Source organism: Quercus robur, chromosome 10, assembly GCF_932294415.1.
Source record: "Quercus robur chromosome 10, dhQueRobu3.1, whole genome shotgun sequence".
NCBI classification, from domain to species: Eukaryota; Viridiplantae; Streptophyta; class Magnoliopsida; order Fagales; family Fagaceae; genus Quercus; species Quercus robur.
In genome coordinates this window covers 25011672-25031290 of record NC_065543.1, presented here as the reverse complement: position 1 = coordinate 25031290, position 19619 = coordinate 25011672, and the positions used below count along the sequence as shown (strand labels likewise).

Sequence of the window (19619 nt, the reverse complement as noted above, 5' to 3'; positions counted from 1 at the left end):
CACAAGTCATAACTATAACTTCACCAACAATTATAATCTCATATCTTTACTATCTTTAACCTCCATATCTCTCATACTTCCATGAATCTTACAAATTACAAATATTACATTCCACAAAATATCTATATCTTTTACCATCTTCATACTTCTCAAGAGATATCAAACACTCATACTAAAAGCCCTTCTCATAGAAGGCATAAACTTCTAATACTAAAGCATTTCTCCTAGAAGGCACAAATACTTCTTAGAAAGCCCTTCTCATGGAAGGCACAAACCTATCTTACAAAAGCCTTCCCATGGAAGGCAATACTATTCCTAACTTCACAATAACTAAAAGAGCATTATCAAGGGGAAATTCATTTAAATGCATGATAAAGGGGACAAACTTAACTAGCCTCTACACAAGGGGAAATTATTGTATAGTATTGAGGTACAAGGTTAGCATGTTGATCTTGTACTCTGAAACCAATAGAAATCAACCATGTCATTAAAATTGAATGATAGAAACAGGCCTGCCATATCATTCCAAAACAGCCAAGAAAACAATAGTTAGCATTGCCCTAATACAAACCCAAGTGGTAGATGGTTCAAGAGGCAAGAAGTTACTTGGTGGTAATTGCCATAGACGGTTATTGTTGTATGTGATTTTATCCTTATGTTGTTAGGAGTGTCAACAACAAAGTACAAAATTGGCTTGAGAGATTTGAGTGTATTCCTCTAAGTCTTGTAAGGGTGAGATTTCTTTTGTACTTGTGATTGAGCAATAAAGGTTAGGAGTTTTCTTTGTAAACACTATGTGTGCGTGTGAGTTATATTAGCTCATAGCTAAGACTAAGTCAAGGACTTAGTGCCATTGTTAAGGGGGAAATTGATGTCCTCAAATGAAATATGGGGAGACTAAGCCAAAACTCAACGTTGGGTTCTAAGATGATACCCAAAGGCTTTCAATGCAGTGATAAACCTATCTAAGTAAGAAATTAAGGTTGTACCTTAGCAAGAACTACATTAAGGCCCAATAAAACACTTCATAATAGTTAATTAATAAATTAGTGGTCTTGTTACAACAATGCAAGAAAATAAAATTCTCCAGTGGTGGGGTAAAATTAAATTGATGGTCCAACAATCAATTATTGAACAAATATAAGAAGGTGTTCACTTCAGGCAATCCTTATGTGTCTTGGTCAAAGCGGTCTAGGGTACTTTTTGCTACTACTACATCAATATGAGGGAAAAATTTCATTGTTACAAATACATTATATCCTTCAATAGAAAAACAAAATGTAAAGACCAATGGCTCCATGGTGAGAAGAAAAGGGTTATTTGGCACGGTGTGAAGGGAGAGAGAGATTCCAACTCAATGTAGAAGATGTTGAATCAAGATTCTTGTGAAATATGTATTTGGGATATGAGTGGGGTTGTAAAGGCTGTTTTGAGTGAGTCTAGCAAAATGGGGAAAATAATGCTAAGGCTAAGTCTTTAATGGAGAAAAGCGTTGTTCATGATTGAATAGGGAGCATTTATGAACTTGGTATATGCAGAAAAGGGAAAATGAAAGTTTGAGGCTAGATGAGTGTGGGCTTTTATTGACTGAGATGGATGATTTATGAGCTGGAGGAAGCTGAACTACAAGCTGAAATAAGGCAAAGTAGCAAGAATAACAAAAATTTCCAGGGAGGTTGTGTGTGTTTGTGGGGCTAATGTGATTACCCTTTTACAGTGGAGCTTAGGGGAGTGATTAGCAAGAATCCAAAAATGTAAGGCTGGTCAGGAGGCTATATTGGATTTAATTTGATTAATTTGTTCAAATTTGAGTAACTTGGTTAAGGCTTCCTTCCGCTGGAGATAGAGTTTTGAGGAAGATGATGAAATCCCATTACCTATTAGACTTTAGCTGGTAGTACAACCTCTGGGCACTATTCACATTAGGGAGACAGTGGCAGAAAGTTGATGGTACAACCCTTATTTCATTCTTAGAGATCTAGTTGTCCCTTGAGGAAATCTCCAGCTGAACCTTGGTCAAGGATGAGCAAGAAGGAAGCTGGCTAGCTGGTTCAGTCTTCTGCCTTGGCTAGAACTTTGGGTTTTGATTGTTCACATGGCTTGACCCTTTGGCTGGGCTGGGCTTATGCCCCTTTTTCACTTGGGCTTGTTCTCCTTTTATCACACATTTGGAACGACAAAATGGACATCAATGACACACATTGCCATGGGTTTTCATCCCTCATGGACTCTTATTGTTAGTGGATATTCAATGCAGATTGGGTTTTGATAGATATTTGTAATGGATCTTTGGGTAATGAATGTAATATAATAGCATAAGCTTAATTATTTCAAAATGATTTGTAAATAATATTTACTATTTTGAAATGATGAACGAGCTTGTAGGATGAATAATTATCATTCGTAGAATCAAATAATCATAATTTCCCATGAATTTGGAAATATGTGAGCATTCAAGCTTTTCTAACAACTGTGGTTATGGGCATAGGTAATTTAATCATATGGTATTTCCCAAGAATTAACAATATTGGATTTTTCACTAAATAGTACCAATATGAATTGAGCTTTTTTTGACATTGCCAGCAAAAACTGGGCTTTTTTATTGTTGCCAATGAGAATTGGGCTTTTAGTATTGCCAATGAGAATTGGGTTTTTTGATATTGCCAGTGAGAACTGGGCTTTTTGATTTGCCAGTGAAAAGTAGGCTTTTAATGTTGCAAATGAGAATTGAGCTTTTTGATATTGCTAGTTAAAACCGGGCTTTTTTTAATTGCTAGTGAGAACTGGGTTTTCTGATATTGCCAATGAGAACTGGGCTTTTAATGTTGCCAATGAGAATTGAGTTTTTCAATATTACCAGTGAGAACTGACACTTTTGATAGATAATTTGCCATGGACTTGAATCATGGTTTTTGATCATGGGATTTGAACCCCTTTAATAAAATAATTTGGGCACAAATATGAACTATAGGCCTCACTAAATATTGGGTCTAATAAATTTTTATATTTGTGGCCCAATTTAGTGGTGGTGTGGAGAATAGTTGTGGGCTAGCATAATAATAAGGCAAAAAAAAAATGTTTAGAGAGGCTCAATGATTTATTGGTGATGTGTTGAGCATAGATAGGTGGTATTTAAATAAAAAAATATATATGTAAAAATATGTACCCTAACAACCATCTGTTGATACCTATTTTGTCCACCCTCGATTTGCGTGCCGAACCTTGAAAAAACCCAAAAATATTATTTTCTCTCCATAAGACCGTGAGAACATCCAGAATGACATGGCGCAACCCGTTTGGACACCGGAGCACTCAAAGTGCTTTTTCCAACTAAAATGACCAAAATGCCCCTAGTCAACCTAGGGTTGACCGAAGGTCAAATAAGGTCAAAATCCAAACAAAATAACACCTTTCATAGTTTTTTGGGTGTAACCACTTGGGACACATCACCATGATGCCGGTTGCTTCGTGCATTCCTTTTCCCTTTTCTGCTCTATGTGATGATATGCTTGCCATACTTGTTTATGCCACTCGTTGGATTTATATGCATCTTTACATGCTTGCTTACATGTCCATGCATGAGTCTTGCTTGCTAGTGTGTCATCCATGCTTCAACACAATGAAGTTATGGACATTCAATCCAAACCTATATTTGTCCCTCGTGGACACCACCTTTTGTTCGTTTTCTTGCTTGTTTGCTTTTTCGCTTGTTTGCTTGCTTTCCTGCTATGTTTGCCATGTCTATCACGCTTATCTGTTTTATGCCTTTTCATATACTCTTTACATATTTTCCTTCCATTGCTTGTCTTCTGGTTTCTTGTATTTGCCTTTGCATGTACACACATAGAGCTAGGGCACGGTCTCCCAAGCGCAAGCAAGAAGAGTGCAAACACAAGCATGTAGATAAGCCAAGTAGCTGTGTTTAGTAGGTTTAGGAGTTTAGCCTTTCCCTTTGGTTATGTACTCTTTTAAACCCCTTCCTTCCTCCTCCCTTTCTCTCTTAGATGGTTTATATTAGGTATATCATGCCTTCTACCATTCATCCTCATCTCTAGAGTATGGCAACACCTGTTTACTTTCCTGTACCTATACTTTGGGCCATGCTCTAAAGATGTAGGCATTTACTTTCCTGATGCTTGCATTGTGCATGATGTATGTATATAAATACCTGTTCACCCTCCTCCGATGTGATTGTCACAGTCCATGTCACCTAAGGCAAGTGATGCCTAATTTCTACCATGAAAGTAAGGTGATTTGTCACCAGATTTTTGCCGTAGAAATCTGGCACTTTGCTTGAATGCCTTAGGAAAGCATAGATTGGGACCACACCCATTCAAAAGCCAAGCTTCAAAGCCCTCCATGCATGCAAAGCCCCAAAAGCCAATGCCAAAATCATGCTTTTACTACCAATCTCCAAAAATTAAGGTTTTATCAAAACAAAGAATTGTCCTTGGATAGGCGTTGTGGGGTGCCTAACACCTTCCCCACACGTAACCAAACTTTCGAACCTAAGAATCAATATTTTTTGCCATCCATATTAGATTAGGAAAAATGTCCTTTTTCTTAACCTAGGACTAGTAATAAAATCAATTAGAAACAGGTGACCAATCACACTTTAGAAAAATCCAATGATTGGTGGCGACTCCACTTACCTTTGGTAAACCCTTAAAATTTGGCCCAAATTCCTGCCATAAAACCAAAGGTAGACATACCTTCCTCTATCAAGAGAGAAAGCACTCAAAGCTCCGCGAAACACATACACCACTATCGAGAAGGGCCCTCCAATGGGGCCTCGCACGCGTGGTAGCTGTCGCCGCGATGGGTGGCTAAATGAAGGCATGGCAACGACAGTCTTTCCACTAGCCGATCAAGGCTGGGCGTCGACACCATCAATTGCAAAAAATTTAAAATGAGGTCTCCTAGGCATAAGGATAAACTGTTGTTGAGGACTCTTTTTTCATGCCTCATGGCATTACTTCATTGGCAACTAACGCTACATCAACATATTATTGAATTTTGGGTCAGTCTCATTTAAATCCCAAAATAAGCTTATATCTTATCCAACTACATTGATTGGGCTCACATGGCCCACAAGATCTTTACTTCAAGAGGCGAATTTATGGTTCATATTTCCTCTTCTTCAATTGAGATCATTGTAGGAAAAATATAGTTTGTATTGCATACAAAATATACACAATGGAAAATTAACGGATCTACTTCATTCGCAATTGATAACATGTAATATATAAATTTCAGAATTTAAGAACAAGAGAACGTACCTTGGTACAGTGAAATTCAAAACCAAAGATTAGAAGTACTTGTAAACACTTTTAATCTTCACTCCAATTCCACTTATGCCCAAGAAGTGTGGTCTCTCAATCAGTTTATGTGTTCAAGGGAGAATAGGAGAGTGGCTTACACTCACATATACACCATTTTATACATTTTTAAAATTCTGTATATTTCTCTCCTTATATGTAACTGATTATCTAATTGGGTTAGCCTTTTGGGCAATTCCAATTGGGCTTTAGTATGTGGCTTAGAGTAAGACCAAAATGAACAAATAAGACACTAGCTCCAATGCGTTTTGGGTCTTTCTATCAACTCTTAACAAGTCCAAAATTATTATTAATTATATTTAATATCACTATATAAATATAATTATACTCTATGCCTTATTAATAAATTATATTTCAAGACTTTGTTATACATTCAACCCCTTCATTAAAATATTCGTAGTAATACAAAATCATGAATGTTGACTGCCACTTTGAAGATTACTACATCTTAATCCTTGAGTACCCGTTTTAATCCTTTAAGTTATTCATCATATATTTATGAAATCCAATTTCATAAATATATACTTTAGTAACTTCTTACTAAAGTAATTAGGCCTAACACTTTGAATAACCAAACTTATTAAACTTATCTCAAGGGAATATTTTATATCTTTGTTAAGAAATTATGAATTCCATCTTGAGAATATATGTTCCTTCAATAATAAATGTGGCTGCCCAACATATTGAGATTTTAATCGTGACTTTAGATCTCACTCCTGATATATCAAAGCAACCTACACTTCATGATTAGATTCATTATTCTCTTAGGATTAAGAGTTGATGTAAATAGAAGTCGTGCGATTTATTATTCATTTGACAGTCATTGGTAGAATAATAAATCTCACAACAGTCTAGTTCAATATGTCTCAACACTTAAAACTTATCAACATATTAACTAGAAGTCTTCACTTCCATAATTAAGACAAATCATCTTAGTTGATACGTTATAGTCTTCGTAGATGAAATGCCTAATTTCATCACCAACTACGAACTAAAATTTTGAGTTTACAAAGAACTTGTGATTTATATCTTCTGTGACTAAATCACATACTATGCATCTCATGGACTATATGTTAATGTCCAAATATTTATGTTACGATTATTTTAGATAATAATAAAAACAACTTTATTACATAGAACATAATGTCATACATAATGCCATAGATGGCATGCAATAGGATTTTAGGGCACTTATACTAACAATCATAACCCACGACATAATCAACATTAACATATGGATCTGTAAGGTTGAATTTATTCAACCATCTAATTGGCTTTATTCCGTGCCAAATTTGCTTGTAATTCAGCATTTAGTAACCCTGTATTTAGGTGGGATTGTTGTAAGGGTAGTGAGTGAGATAGAGTGAAGTTTGCTCAAGAGTGTGCAAGAAAACAGAGTGTCGCGGCTGGGACTCGCGGGTGGACTCGCGGCTTCAAACCGCCAGAAGATGCACACGTGCCAAGCATGCTGGAAGATGAACAGTCATGCTAGCTGGAGCACTACAGGACAAAACAGGACAACTGGCCATACGGTTAACTCGCGACTGGATCTCGCGACTTGGTCAAGCCGCGAGGTCAAGCCGCGAGCCACCCCTGTTTTGGAAAAACCTGACGTTTCGCATTCCTCTTCACTCCAGTATAAATACCCTTTTAACCCACGATTGAAAGAGAGCTTCCAGAGAGAATTTTGAGAGAGAAACCCTAAAGAAAAACCAGATTGTTTCACCCACAATCTCTACCTTAGAGTCTCATCAAATTCCCTCACTCTCTTCCTCTCCATTGTCAAATCCTTGAGAGGCATTATACCAAACCTGGTTCTCACCATTATCATCTCTGTGAGACAGACGTTTGGAGTTCTGGGAAGCAGTTAGGAAGGAGCCAATCTTCATTGGTTGATGCTACGGTGTAGTAGCGGAATCCGGAAAGCTAGAAAAGAAAAAGGTTCGGCGCAACCTCGTTGGAGCAAGAAGCTTGGAGGGCTTAGGTGCACTGGGTAGATTAGGCTTGGAGGGTCTATTGCTGTCCTTGTATCCCAACTGTATTTTCTAGTGGATTGATTACCGCTTGGAGGGCGGCGGAGAGGTTTTTCGCCGAGGTCTTCGGTTTCCTCTTCGATAACACATCGGGTGTTATCTTTGTGTTTGCATCTTCCTTCCTCTCTATCTCTGCCTTTACATTATCTGCTGTGGTTTATTTTGTTATGGCTTAGATAGTTGTTTAACCAATTTCATATTATAGCATATGTTAAGTTTCCGCACACTTGTTGTTTGACATATTGCTTGTGTTGGTTAAGTTGGTTTTTGGGGGTCTAAACGTTCAAAAGTGTTTTTGTACACGTTTTTGAACTTGCAGGATCGACTCAAGCAATGAATCAAAACTCATGACGCATATTACCTCTTTCATATTCATGGAAAGTGGCTTCTCCAACAAAAGCCCATATTTACACAAAATGACAACAAAATCCAAGGTACGTCATCTCATTTTCGACTTATGATCCAAGCTCATGAGTCTTTTCGGGGAAACTTTGGGAGTCGTGATTTGGAAGACCAAGGAGTATGTTTAGTATAGTTTCAGCAATTTAAAGTTGATAAAAGAAACATGTTACTTGGCATGTCTTCTCCAATTCCCTGAACTCTAATGAGTCAGTGTGTAGCAGTTAACATAGAGTAAACCTCTCTTATCACATAACACTTAAAATGATAAAACTCTTTATTGCTCTTTTCCTAAAACTTAATACTCATCATATAAAAAATTCTCAAAAACTCTAGCCATCTAAATGCTGACAAAATAACTATTCGTTCAATCTCCAGCTATTCCAATACAAATTTAGAAATCTAATCATATTATTCTACATAAACTTATTACTATGTTCAGCTAAAATCCAACTCAAACACATGGCTAAATCTGATTGCCTATCTTTAATCTTCAAATATACAATATTCATGATATCTTTAATACCCCAACTACCATCTGCCATAATTGGACCAAATATTCCCCTGCCAGCTGGCTAAAAGTGTGTTCAGCACTTGACACCTAGCTTAAAGTGAAATCATCAACCATTTAATGCTCAAATTCCAATAGCCAGCTACTATACCCAAAATAGCAAGACATCCTTAAAAGAGATCTTACAATTTTCAGCCAAATCCATTAAATAAATGCTAAATATTCTCTCCAGCGCCTGACATCATCCAGTTGACCTTATCTACTTCAGCCCCAAACAACAGCTGTCTTATGATAACTGTGACAGTTTTTTCAAACAGCCAGGACAGCTGTTTCAAAATTGATGGGACAGCTGGCCCAGCAACCTTAACATTACAGAATTTCATTATTGGCTAAAAACCAAAAGCAACCAAAGAAACTATCTTTTTCTTGCTAAAATCCTTTCCTTTTTTGTTAGTCTTTCCTCCAGCTAATATTACCCAAAACAGAAAAAATCCCTTAAAACTGAACATACCATTTTCTGCCAAATCCTAAAATGGATTTCTGAAGATTTATTACTAATTGGGACAGATTTTGGCTAAGATTCTTTGCTAAATACCCCCTTAAACTCAACTATAAATAGAAACCCTCATCAACACACCAAAGGACACCAATAGAGAAGAACTAATCTCTCAAAAACTTCTCTATTTTTTCTCTCCCTCTAATTATCTTCTTAGCTCTTAATGAGATTCTGAGCTTTTGAGTTCTTAGTTTCCAAATTAGAAACTAAGCTCTTCAATCCTAAGCTCATAGATGCCCCTCACATCACTACTCATAAGCCCTAATCCATCCCCTAGCAGAAAATCCCAACAATATTGCTAAATACACTATTACACACCAACACCATTACTCATCTTATGTTCATTCTCTCACTCTCTATATTCAAAAAATACATCTATCTTGTTGCCCATATCTCCAAATACCTAAACACATCTCCACACTCTTACAAAATCTTTCCTCTTGGAAAGCAACACAAGCCATCACTATAATCTTTCTAGTAGCTCTAACATAACTCCTTCACCATCTTACATATCTCTCATACATCTCAGAAAGTACATATCTCACAAAATACCCATACATATCTCTCATATATCTTACAAATTACATCTCTCACAAATTATACATACATATTTCTCATCTATATTACAAACCCATCTCTCACCAAGTATCCATACTTATCACATTACATATACATATTACAAATACTACATCCCACAAAACATCTATATCTTTTACCATCTCCATACTTCTCAAGAGATATTGAACACTCATACTAAAGTCCTTCTCATGGAAGGCACAAACCTATCTTACAAATGCCCTTCTCATGGGAGGCAATGCTATTCATAACTTCACTATAACTAAAAGAGTATTATCAAAGGGAAATTCATTTAAGTGCATGATAAAGGGACAAACTTTAGCCTCTACACATGGCTGGACATACTCTTTCTCCTTCCAATTGCACCCATTTTTCCCCTTCAATCTTGAAGTTATCATGACATACTACCTCTTCACCACTGGAGTCATTCTGCTGGAATACTATCAACTCACCGATGCTATATAGTTGGAGCTACAAACCATACAAAGATAAGTCACCACCTTTCTATATCTCTAAATTTATATTATTGCATACATGATTACTTCACCTTTAAATACATATTACTTTATTTTAACTACCATTACAACTATAAATCAAAACTATTATTTCAAACACATATTATCTATTTATTCAACCATTATCATGATTCTTAGATTTTGAGTTTTACTCATTTTGTAGGCCTAAAAATAAGCCGGAAGCCATTGGACTACTTGGTCCAATGTCAAGTTCTAGATGCAACTCCTCATACAAATCCAAGTCAAGCAAGGTCACCCCTCCAGTGAACAACACGTGGCTATGCAATGGAAAAACGGCCCCCAACAACTGTTTAGCCCTTCAAGGGTGAAAAGCCCCTAGATTACCCAATAATTGGTTCGGTGGGTGGGGTCAGTTGCCCGTAGGGGTTTGATTAACAATTAGAATTGTTGTACAGTATGTTCTGTGTCATGCAACTAATTTAAATGAAATTCTCCTATATCATCAAAAAAAAAAATGAAAATAGACCATGTGACACCTTGCACAGCAATGTGAATCATGTGATAGTAGAAAGTAGAAAAAAGGATGGCAAAAAGTACCTAACCCGTGGGTACCCGGCCCGACCCGACCCTAATGGGGCAAGTTTTACCTGACCTGCAAAACAATAGGGTCAGGTTTGAGTTTTTAAAATAAAACCCGAAATGAGTTCAAGTCAAGTACAGGTTTTAGTGAAACTCGCCTCGAACCAGGACCCGACCCAATTAAAACTAAAATTACCAAAAACCCCATACACACACACACACACACACTTATAACCTATTCTAACACTAACTCTCATATCTTTTTCTTTGGTCTCAACCGCCCACCCACTCTCACTCACTCACACTAGTCACTACCGGCCCTCAAGCTCACGCCTCACTGTTTCGTTCACCGACCTCAAGCTTTGTCACGCCTTAGCTACTCTCTCATAGCCACCCTCTGTGATTTTATTTTTATTTTTGGGTTCATTTCATCTCTCATTGATTTTTCTTTGTTTGTGTTTGTGTTTTTTATTTTGAAAAGGAAAATCATAAATCTGAAATTTTTGTGTTTGTGTTTTTTATTTTGAAAGGGAAAGTCTAAAATTTTTGTGTTTGTGTTTGTATTTGTGTTAGGATTTGTGTTTGTATTTTTTATTTTGAAAGGGACAATCTGAAATTTTTGTGTTTGTGAAATCCATGTTTGTGTTCGTGTTCGGATTTGAGTTTGCGTTTGTGATTTTGAAAGGGAAAATCTGAAATTTTTGTTTTTTTTATTTTTGTGTTTGTGTTTAGGATTTTGGGCCAAGCATGACAAGACAGGGCCTGACTGAGTGGGTTTGGGGGTTGAAAGAAAAACCGTTTATTAAATGGGGCATGTTCGGATAACATGGGCATGCCCGTGGGCAGGGTTGAAGCACAAAGAAACCTAATCCGTTGTGAATCCTAGGTAGAAACTAAAAACTGGAAAAGGCATCAAACAGTGAGGGTAATTTCGTAATTTGACAAGGCCGCCTTTAAGTCTGTTTTCAGCCTAATTTTCTCTCTCTAACGACCATTTTCCATGTCATCTACGGGACTCTTTTGAGTTTTGAGGGAAAAATTTCTCCCTCTCTCGTTCCCTCTTTGCATAAAAAATTGAAAGCAGCACAAGGCAGAGACAGAATTATTATATGGATAAGAGATGCAGAGTGGTCGGATTGTGGGAGTGTTCGATTATAAAACATCTGTACCGACAACAGCCACCGTATGTTCTTGTGATATCTCAGCCTTGGTTACCTGTGGAAATACTCCTGCGCTCTAGTCTTCCTAAATAACACCCACACCCACCAAAATTTGGTCTCTGCAAAAGGTATGAATTTCTTAAATATGCAAATTATTTAAGCACTGCCAAATTTTTTTGTATCAAATTCTGCAATTTTGGCTTGACTTGAAAGTTGAAAGTTGAAACTAAATGGCATCAGGAAAATGGGTTTTAGGCTTTTAGCTCGTACTTTGACTTTGTGCAGTGAGATTATACACATGATTAGACATTTTGTGCAGAAACACAACACTAGTATTTAGGATTGAGTTTTTTTATTTGGGTTTTAATACACGTTGTGATTTATCATCAATCCACTTAAATGATATTACTTTAATGATTAATATCTATAACAATGTCATAGAGTTGCTGTTGAATGATGTACTATGTTGGTATATATGTTATGAACCATTGATCATTAAGTAAATGATCGGTTTAAGTTCGTTGTTGGTTCCTTGTTCTTATCTTGTCCTAAAATATCATTTTATTTTTATTTGATAAGTAAGAAAAATTTTATTAGACGAAGACTACTTCATGTACAATAGACACAATGTAGACTAAAGAATTGAAAAAAAATATATCATTTAATGGTTTAGTTGATCTTTTGATGTCATTTAAAATTTTTGAATATCAAAATGACTTAGGAATAGACATAGCATCTTTAGGCAATACTCACATAAAGATTATTTTATAGTACTTTATTAGGCATAATGGCATCTAAGTCGTAATTAATTCATGAAAATAATGACTTGACCCCATAGGGAGGTTATTATCTTTGTGATTTAATTGGAATTAGATGGGGAATTTAGCATTATGAACTAAATTTTCCTACACCCAATGGTATGGAAACTTTTATTCTGTGTTTATATGTATTAGTCTTATAAATAAAGTCTTTTGGTAAATCATGTGTGAAGCACATCTGGCCATAGGAAGGTTACAATTTACTGCTAAATTAACATTCGTGTAAGAAATTGATAACAACAGAAGAAATTAAAAATGTATATTTATACGGTTCACATTAAATCTCCTAATGTAAATAATCTTACAATTACTAGTCATTACCCACTCCAATTTTACCTCACACTCACTATCCTGCTTTTTGTGTAAAGAATAAAACTTGATTTGATGAGATCTTTAGCTCCTTTAAATTTCCTAGATGACAAAATTTGTGCAGGGAGCCACGGAAAGGAGTAAAGGGCAGTTCAGTATGCTTTTTGTTTTGTTTTATGCTAGATTGTATGTCTAGGTTTCATCTAACTTCAGCTTATTCCTATTCAATTTTATGTGTGAGCTTCAAAGTGACTCTTTGCTTCTCTCTTCCCTCTTATTTGTTTGACATTTAATCTTATTCTTCTTTTTTTCTTGTTATTTTTTCAATTTTTTATTATCTTTTTCTTTTTGCGTTCTTTTTTCCCCCTGAATTGAAAAAAAAAAAAAAAAAAAAGGGTGGGGGAAAGATTTGCTGATTCAATTATGTTGCATGCCAGGTCCCTCAAAAAGTAATTTGAGTAATTTTCACAATTCAAGCGATCATCTTAATACCAAGTACATTACAAATTAACAAAGGACTTGTACTCATGGAATGGTCTGCATCATGCTGGTTGATGACACAATATGACCATTACCGCCGTCTCTCTATCTAATAGGATGTCACGGGGAAGGGGTAAAACTCCTGGTTGGGCTGCCTTTGACCTCAAGCAGCGACAAAAGCAAAACCTTGAAGGCGATGTCATCAAGGACCCCTTCCCGCCCATAGCAAACACTCTTACTCCTCCGGTCTCTTCTCAAAACTTAATGAAAAATAATAAGCCTTTCTCATCAGTACTACTCCCATCTGTAGATTTTGCAACTTTGGCCGAGAATGGGAAATACAAAAACCCAACACTAGTTGGTGATTCTAGTGGGACATGTAGCAATAAGAATATGGAAAAAAACAGTCATGTTTTGGTCGTGAATAAGCTCAAAGAGCTCCACCATTGGGCTGACAAGAGCTTGATTGAGGACATCTTGGAAGCTGCAGACAATAATATGGATAGGGCCTCAAATTTATTGGAAGCACTGGTTGCCCATGATAGCATTGAAGAGAATAAGCAAACACCCAATGTTGAATTAAATTCTACAGACAAAAGTTTTATTCTGGGAAAGACGATGAACCTCACTGATATAAGCTCTACTCTAGATGGCTGTCTCAAATACAATAGCAAGGAATTGGTGGATGAAAATGATTCTTTTGGGAGGAAGTTTCCTGATGAGACTCTTGATGAAAAACTAATTATAGAGCAATTGAAGTCTGTACCTGTTGAACCTGAGTGGGAAGAAGATGATGTTTACTTGATCCATAGAAAAGATGCGCTAAAAATGATGAGGTGTGTATGGAAACATATATTTGCATGATCGATCATTTTTCCCATTAAGTTTTGTGTTGTTACATACCATAAAAAAAATAAAATAAAATAAAAAACCCTCCTATTATATTGTCATTTGCTTTTGCTTGGGATTGAAGCTTTGAGTCTTTGACATACTGTATTAAATATTTAACTTTTGTTGATGATAACTGGGTGTTTTATCTCAATATGAATGCATTAAGCATGTCAAGCTATAATCAATTAAAATTCTGCATTTAAGTTCAAGTGTGATTCCAAATAGTGGCAAGCTAGAGCTCTAAACAGTATGATTAGAGCTATGAATTACTCCTCTTGTCAATAGAATACAGTATATGTAGTTATAAATCAAGAAAGTAACTTAGATGTCATTGATGTACATGAGCAAATTTTTTAGCACGTTGAGCTAGACCAAATGATAAATCTTTTCCAAGATTAAAGGAAATTTTGCTCGGCCTCAAATGAATCTAGATTGTTATACTACTCATAGTGCCCCTTTGGTCCAAATAACTCCTAAATGATAGATTACTTAAAAAGGGAGAAGGAAAATGGGATTGATAATGGATGATTTTATGGAATTATGATCACCATTTAACGGTCAACGAGATTTCCCATTCTTTCAATGAACAGATCAGCATCACAGCACTCAAGAGCAGCAACTAATGCTTTTCAAAGAGGTGATCACATTTCTGCCCAACAGCACTCAATGAAGGCTCGAGAAGAATGGTTGGCTGCTGAAAGACTCAATGCTAAGGCAGCCAAGGAAATATTGAGCATCAGGAATAGCAAAAACGATATGTGGAAATTGGATTTACATGGCCTTCATGCAGCAGAAGCTATTCAAGCCTTGAAAGAGCATCTGCAGCAAATTGAAACCCAAGCACGTACAAATCATGCAGCTTCAACAAATAGGGGTATGAAAGAAAATGGGATTATACCTTCTCCATCACTTGAGTTTTTTAGTAACATGGATTCAAAAAAGTTAGATATGCAACAAGCATCATCAAGGCAGAGGCCTACATCATTGGAAGTCATAACAGGTAAATGGACTTATAAAATTCACTAGGATGAACTATACAGCACATAAACACATTCATATATGATATATCTATTCTGCATCTTAAGTTGTGTTTTTCTGTTTTGCTTGTGTATGCCATTAAGTTTATAAGTCCACACCATTAGAAGTCATAGCAGGTTGGTGGGCCCATAAACGTTACTAGGATGAGCATTATGACATATAGACATTTTTGGATACCTATGCTTCATTTGATGTTTCTTTTTGCTATTTAGCTCGTGTATAAATGCATGTTTATCTTCATGGAAATGTACCATTAACTACACAAGTCCGCTATTGTTAGGAAGGGTTGTCTTTGTCTCACTAGCTCTCATCTTTTAGTTCCAAATATCTTTTTAAGTTCATTTTAATGCTAGTGGCCCAACTAGATATTTAAAGCGCCTACGTTGAATTTGAATACCATGTGGTTCATGAGGTCTGTAACATTACTGTTTGCCCCAACTGAATGAAATCCTTCGTGTTGATTTGTTGGGGAAGTTTGAGGTGTGCATTCCAATATGTGTTATGGTAGCAGGACACTGATACTACTTTGCACCTTCAGGTATAGGTAATCATAGTCGAGGACATGCTGCCATTCCAACAGCTGTGAGAAGTTACCTTAACGAACACAGGTTAAATATGTCTACTTCCTAGCTAAATGAATATTTTACTCTCACTTTCTTCACTCCCTCAAATGATTCAATGAGTTGGTGATGTTGTAGTTGAGTTTTGTTGAGTAAATGACCACACTAATGTTATTTTTCAGATATTGTTTTGACGAGTTGAGGCCAGGGGTGATCACAGTTCGACCCAAGTTCTGTCACCAGTGATTGATAAAATAACCAATCTCTGCCCATTGAGGATTATGTCCTTCAACCCTGGCATCCGAAGTTGCACTGCAATTCATTCTATGAAGGATTTTCATTTATGAACAAAGCTCAGGTGTAATATTAACTCCGTCCTGTTAGGAATGCACCAATGAATGTGTTAGCAATAGGAATCTAATTTTGTATGATTAATTGAGATCATCTATATTACTGCTATGGAATAGTTACATTATTGTAAAGTCTGTTTACTTTATTAAAAATAATAATACGATTTCTAGCTGTTTTAGAACCCCCATGATTTAAAATTGGGTTGGCAGTTCTGAAGTGACGAATATATATTTTATCCTAGCCATGATGGAAAGATCCTCCCAGTGGAATGGAACCCTCCGTTTATGGGCTTAATTTGTTTTGATTTTGGTCCCTTAAATATTTATATATGTTTGGTTTGATGTGGTCACTTCAGTTCAAATTAAGAAAGAGATAGGGCCTAAAATTTGAGGCAAACAACTTACAACAAATCACAGGGATGCCAGGTATAATTTATCCATTAATTTTCCTTTTTGTAAACCTATAAAAACTAGATTTACAATCTTAAATCATACAAAATTATATTTTTATTACAAAATACTTAAGTTATCAATAAATTATAAATAATAATTTAATATCTTATAAACTTATTAACAAATTTATGCAATTAAATCTCTAGTCTATATATAATTACCAGCTGATTTAAGAACGTGTAATACGTTGAGCTTTGCTTATTTAATAAATAATCACATCTAGAGTAGTAGAGTTGAGTTTTACTAATTTGCTATAAATAAATAAACAAAAAAAACAAAAAACAAAAAAATTCTATATCTTTGTGGGATTTGAACTGTTCATACAAAGTTAGGTTCATTTACAAATCTACTCTATTAACTTAAATAAAATAAAAAATAAAAAAAACCAGCCCACCTAGGTTGGTTCACCCTATGTGAAGACATACCAATTTCCCGATGGTAGAAGGTCTAATCAAGTAATCATTTGATAACCAATTGCCTCCCAACCCTGAACCCTGTAACAGAATTTTAATAAGTCCATTTTTTTTTTTTTTTTTTTTTTTGCTGAAATTAATTAGTCCACCTTGTAACTATACTTAATAGTTTCCCCCCATCTTATTTCATATGTTAGTTGACCATTTCGTCTTTTTTTTTTTTTATGCATATATTGTTAATTTATGTACCATTACCTATTGATAGCACTCTTAAGTCTCAACCAGTAATCTAAATCAGAGTTATTATTATTATACAGTGTAGTGTAGATAAAAAGAGAAGATGAAAAATCCCCTCACATCCCGTTGTGCATTTTTTTTTAAAACTACCGTGATCTTCTAAACCATTGTAGCTTTTGTAAATCACTTTACTTTTTCTTTTTTTTTTAATTCAATCACTCTTGTTGGAGGATGATCCTATCCCCCAACGAGTTAAGTTAGTCGGAGATGTTGCGCCTGTGAAGCCCAAGGTAGGCATGAGGTGTTGGGCCCATATAACAACCCAAGTGATGCTTGAGATTTGGGCTCGGGTCATGACCCAAGGTTCTAGGCCCGCAGAAGGTTATCATGACTAGGATAAAGGAAAGGCCCAGTCAGTCTAGATCCATTACACCCAAATAAAGGCGGCAAAAACCTACTAAGCCAAATTAAGGTCCCACTTGATTATTCTTGACCCAAAAATCCACCAAGGGAGAAATTGCCAACAACACAGATTGAGGAACCAAGAAGAGTAGCACACGAACCAAGCAATAGTCACCTTTGCATTAATTATGTGTTCCTACCTAATGCATGACACATTTAATGATGAATGACCAGTTTGAACAATGTTGGACCGAAAAAACTCTATTTTCATCATGAAATTGGGGGAGGAGATACCTGGGGGACAAGAATCTGCTGACATCTAATTTGGTATTCCACTGAGGAGAAGGATGATCTAGCGGTATAAATAAATCTATTCTCACTTACTAAAGGAGGGAGAGAGAGAGAGAGAGAGAGAGAGAGAGAGAGAGAGAGAGAGAGAGAGAGAGAGAGAGAGAGAGAGAGAGAGAGAGAGAGAGAGAGAGAGAGAGAGAGAGAGAGTCTAAAAAAGTGTTCTTACATAGTCTTTTCTTGCTTGTAATCTCGGCAGAAGATCAATTACGTCTCTCTCTCTCACACACACACACACGCATGTATAAGTGTTTCATTTCAACCCATGATCTTACTTGTTCATTCTTCCAATTGTGGATTACCCCTTCCATCAACAATTTAGTTGTGACAATTAGATCCGTAAAACCTCCTTTTGAGGTTTCCATCATTTTTTACCCCCACAACTCTCTTTCCTTATATTAAAATATTCCACAAATACATTCTCTCTCTCTCTCTCTCTCTCTCATAGCAACATTATGGGTGGTCACCAAATTGCATTTCCAACACCAACTCGAATCCTACACCATTAGCTCAAAGAGGATTGCAAAATGGAACGTTTATGATTCAAGTTTTCCAACAAAGAAAAGAAAGACCGGAGAGGCGCTGACAACAAGGAGAGTGGCGAACGTGAAGGCAAAGAATATTTTCATCAATTGGTGCAAGAAGCTTGGTGACGTAGTGTTTTGAGCTTTGTCATTGAGATCTAACAACAATTTGAGCGTTTTTGACAAAGAAAAGGAAGATCAAAGGGATCCCATTACAAGGAGGGTGGTGGACTTGAAAGCAAAGGGCATTTTTTGTAAATTGGTGTAGGAAGCATGGAGTGAATGGTAATTTGGTAATTTTGTTGGCAAAAATTGAGTGACTTACCACGATATCGACAACGTTGGGTGGTATTTAACTATGTTTTAAACACCGGACCGGACCGACTGGTCCGACCAGTTCAACCGAGAACCGACCTTTAACCGATCCGATTATGGGCAAAAACCAAAAATGAGTTAAAAACCGAAAAATTTCAAAAATCGGGAACCGGTGTGGTTGAACCAATTATGACCAGTTGGGTTGAAAACTTAAAGCTACACCATTTTTTGACTTTTTCCCAGTCTAAAACTACATCGTTTTGGGACATTCCAATCAGTTTCAGGTGAAAAATGCTTTTTCTGCACTAAGTGCTTCTACCTTTTGTGAGATTTTTTTTGACAAAGGAAAAAAAAAAAAAAAAGAGAAGAAGAAGAAAAAGGAGCAGCCACTACACGGTGACTACGTAATGCTCTTCAAGATTTTTTGACCAAAAGAAAAATAACTATGACTGTTTCCATGAGTGAGACTAAGAAGAAGGCAGAGAGAGAGTTTTGTGAGGAGATTTGTGAAGAAGAAATAAAGAAGGGGGAACACCTGAAGAAATGTGTAGGCATGGAGAAAGTCAAAAAGAGGCATTGGGAAGGTAAAAATTTTAAATGGGTGGATGAGAAAAATTTAATATACTAATAAAAAAAATAAAATAGAAAGCAAGAGATAGAGATGTAGAATTAAAAACGGTAGAAGATTTACTCTAAAAAATAAAAAAATAAAAATAAAAAAATGATGGAAGAGATAAATCAATCAATCAAACGGTGGAGAAGAAGGGAAGAAAAAAAAAGGAAAAAGGAAAAACAGATTGGACTTAGCTTAGGCAATTGGAAAAGTTCCCTTCTCACGTCACTTCATCTTCA

The 19619-nt window shown here is 36.1% G+C and overlaps 1 protein-coding gene across 1 annotated transcript; it reads left to right on the top strand.

The window, feature by feature from the left end:
• The first annotated feature begins 11366 nt into the window (after positions 1-11366).
• LOC126701859 (uncharacterized) lies at positions 11367-16257 on the top strand. Its single transcript, XM_050400280.1, has 5 exons — positions 11367-11757; positions 13194-14072; positions 14718-15127; positions 15704-15773; positions 15908-16257. The coding sequence occupies exons 2-5, from the start codon at positions 13321-13323 to the stop codon at positions 15969-15971; spliced, it is 1296 nt and encodes a 431-aa protein (XP_050256237.1). The 5' UTR covers positions 11367-11757; positions 13194-13320; the 3' UTR covers positions 15972-16257.
• The last annotated feature ends 3362 nt before the right edge of the window (positions 16258-19619 follow it).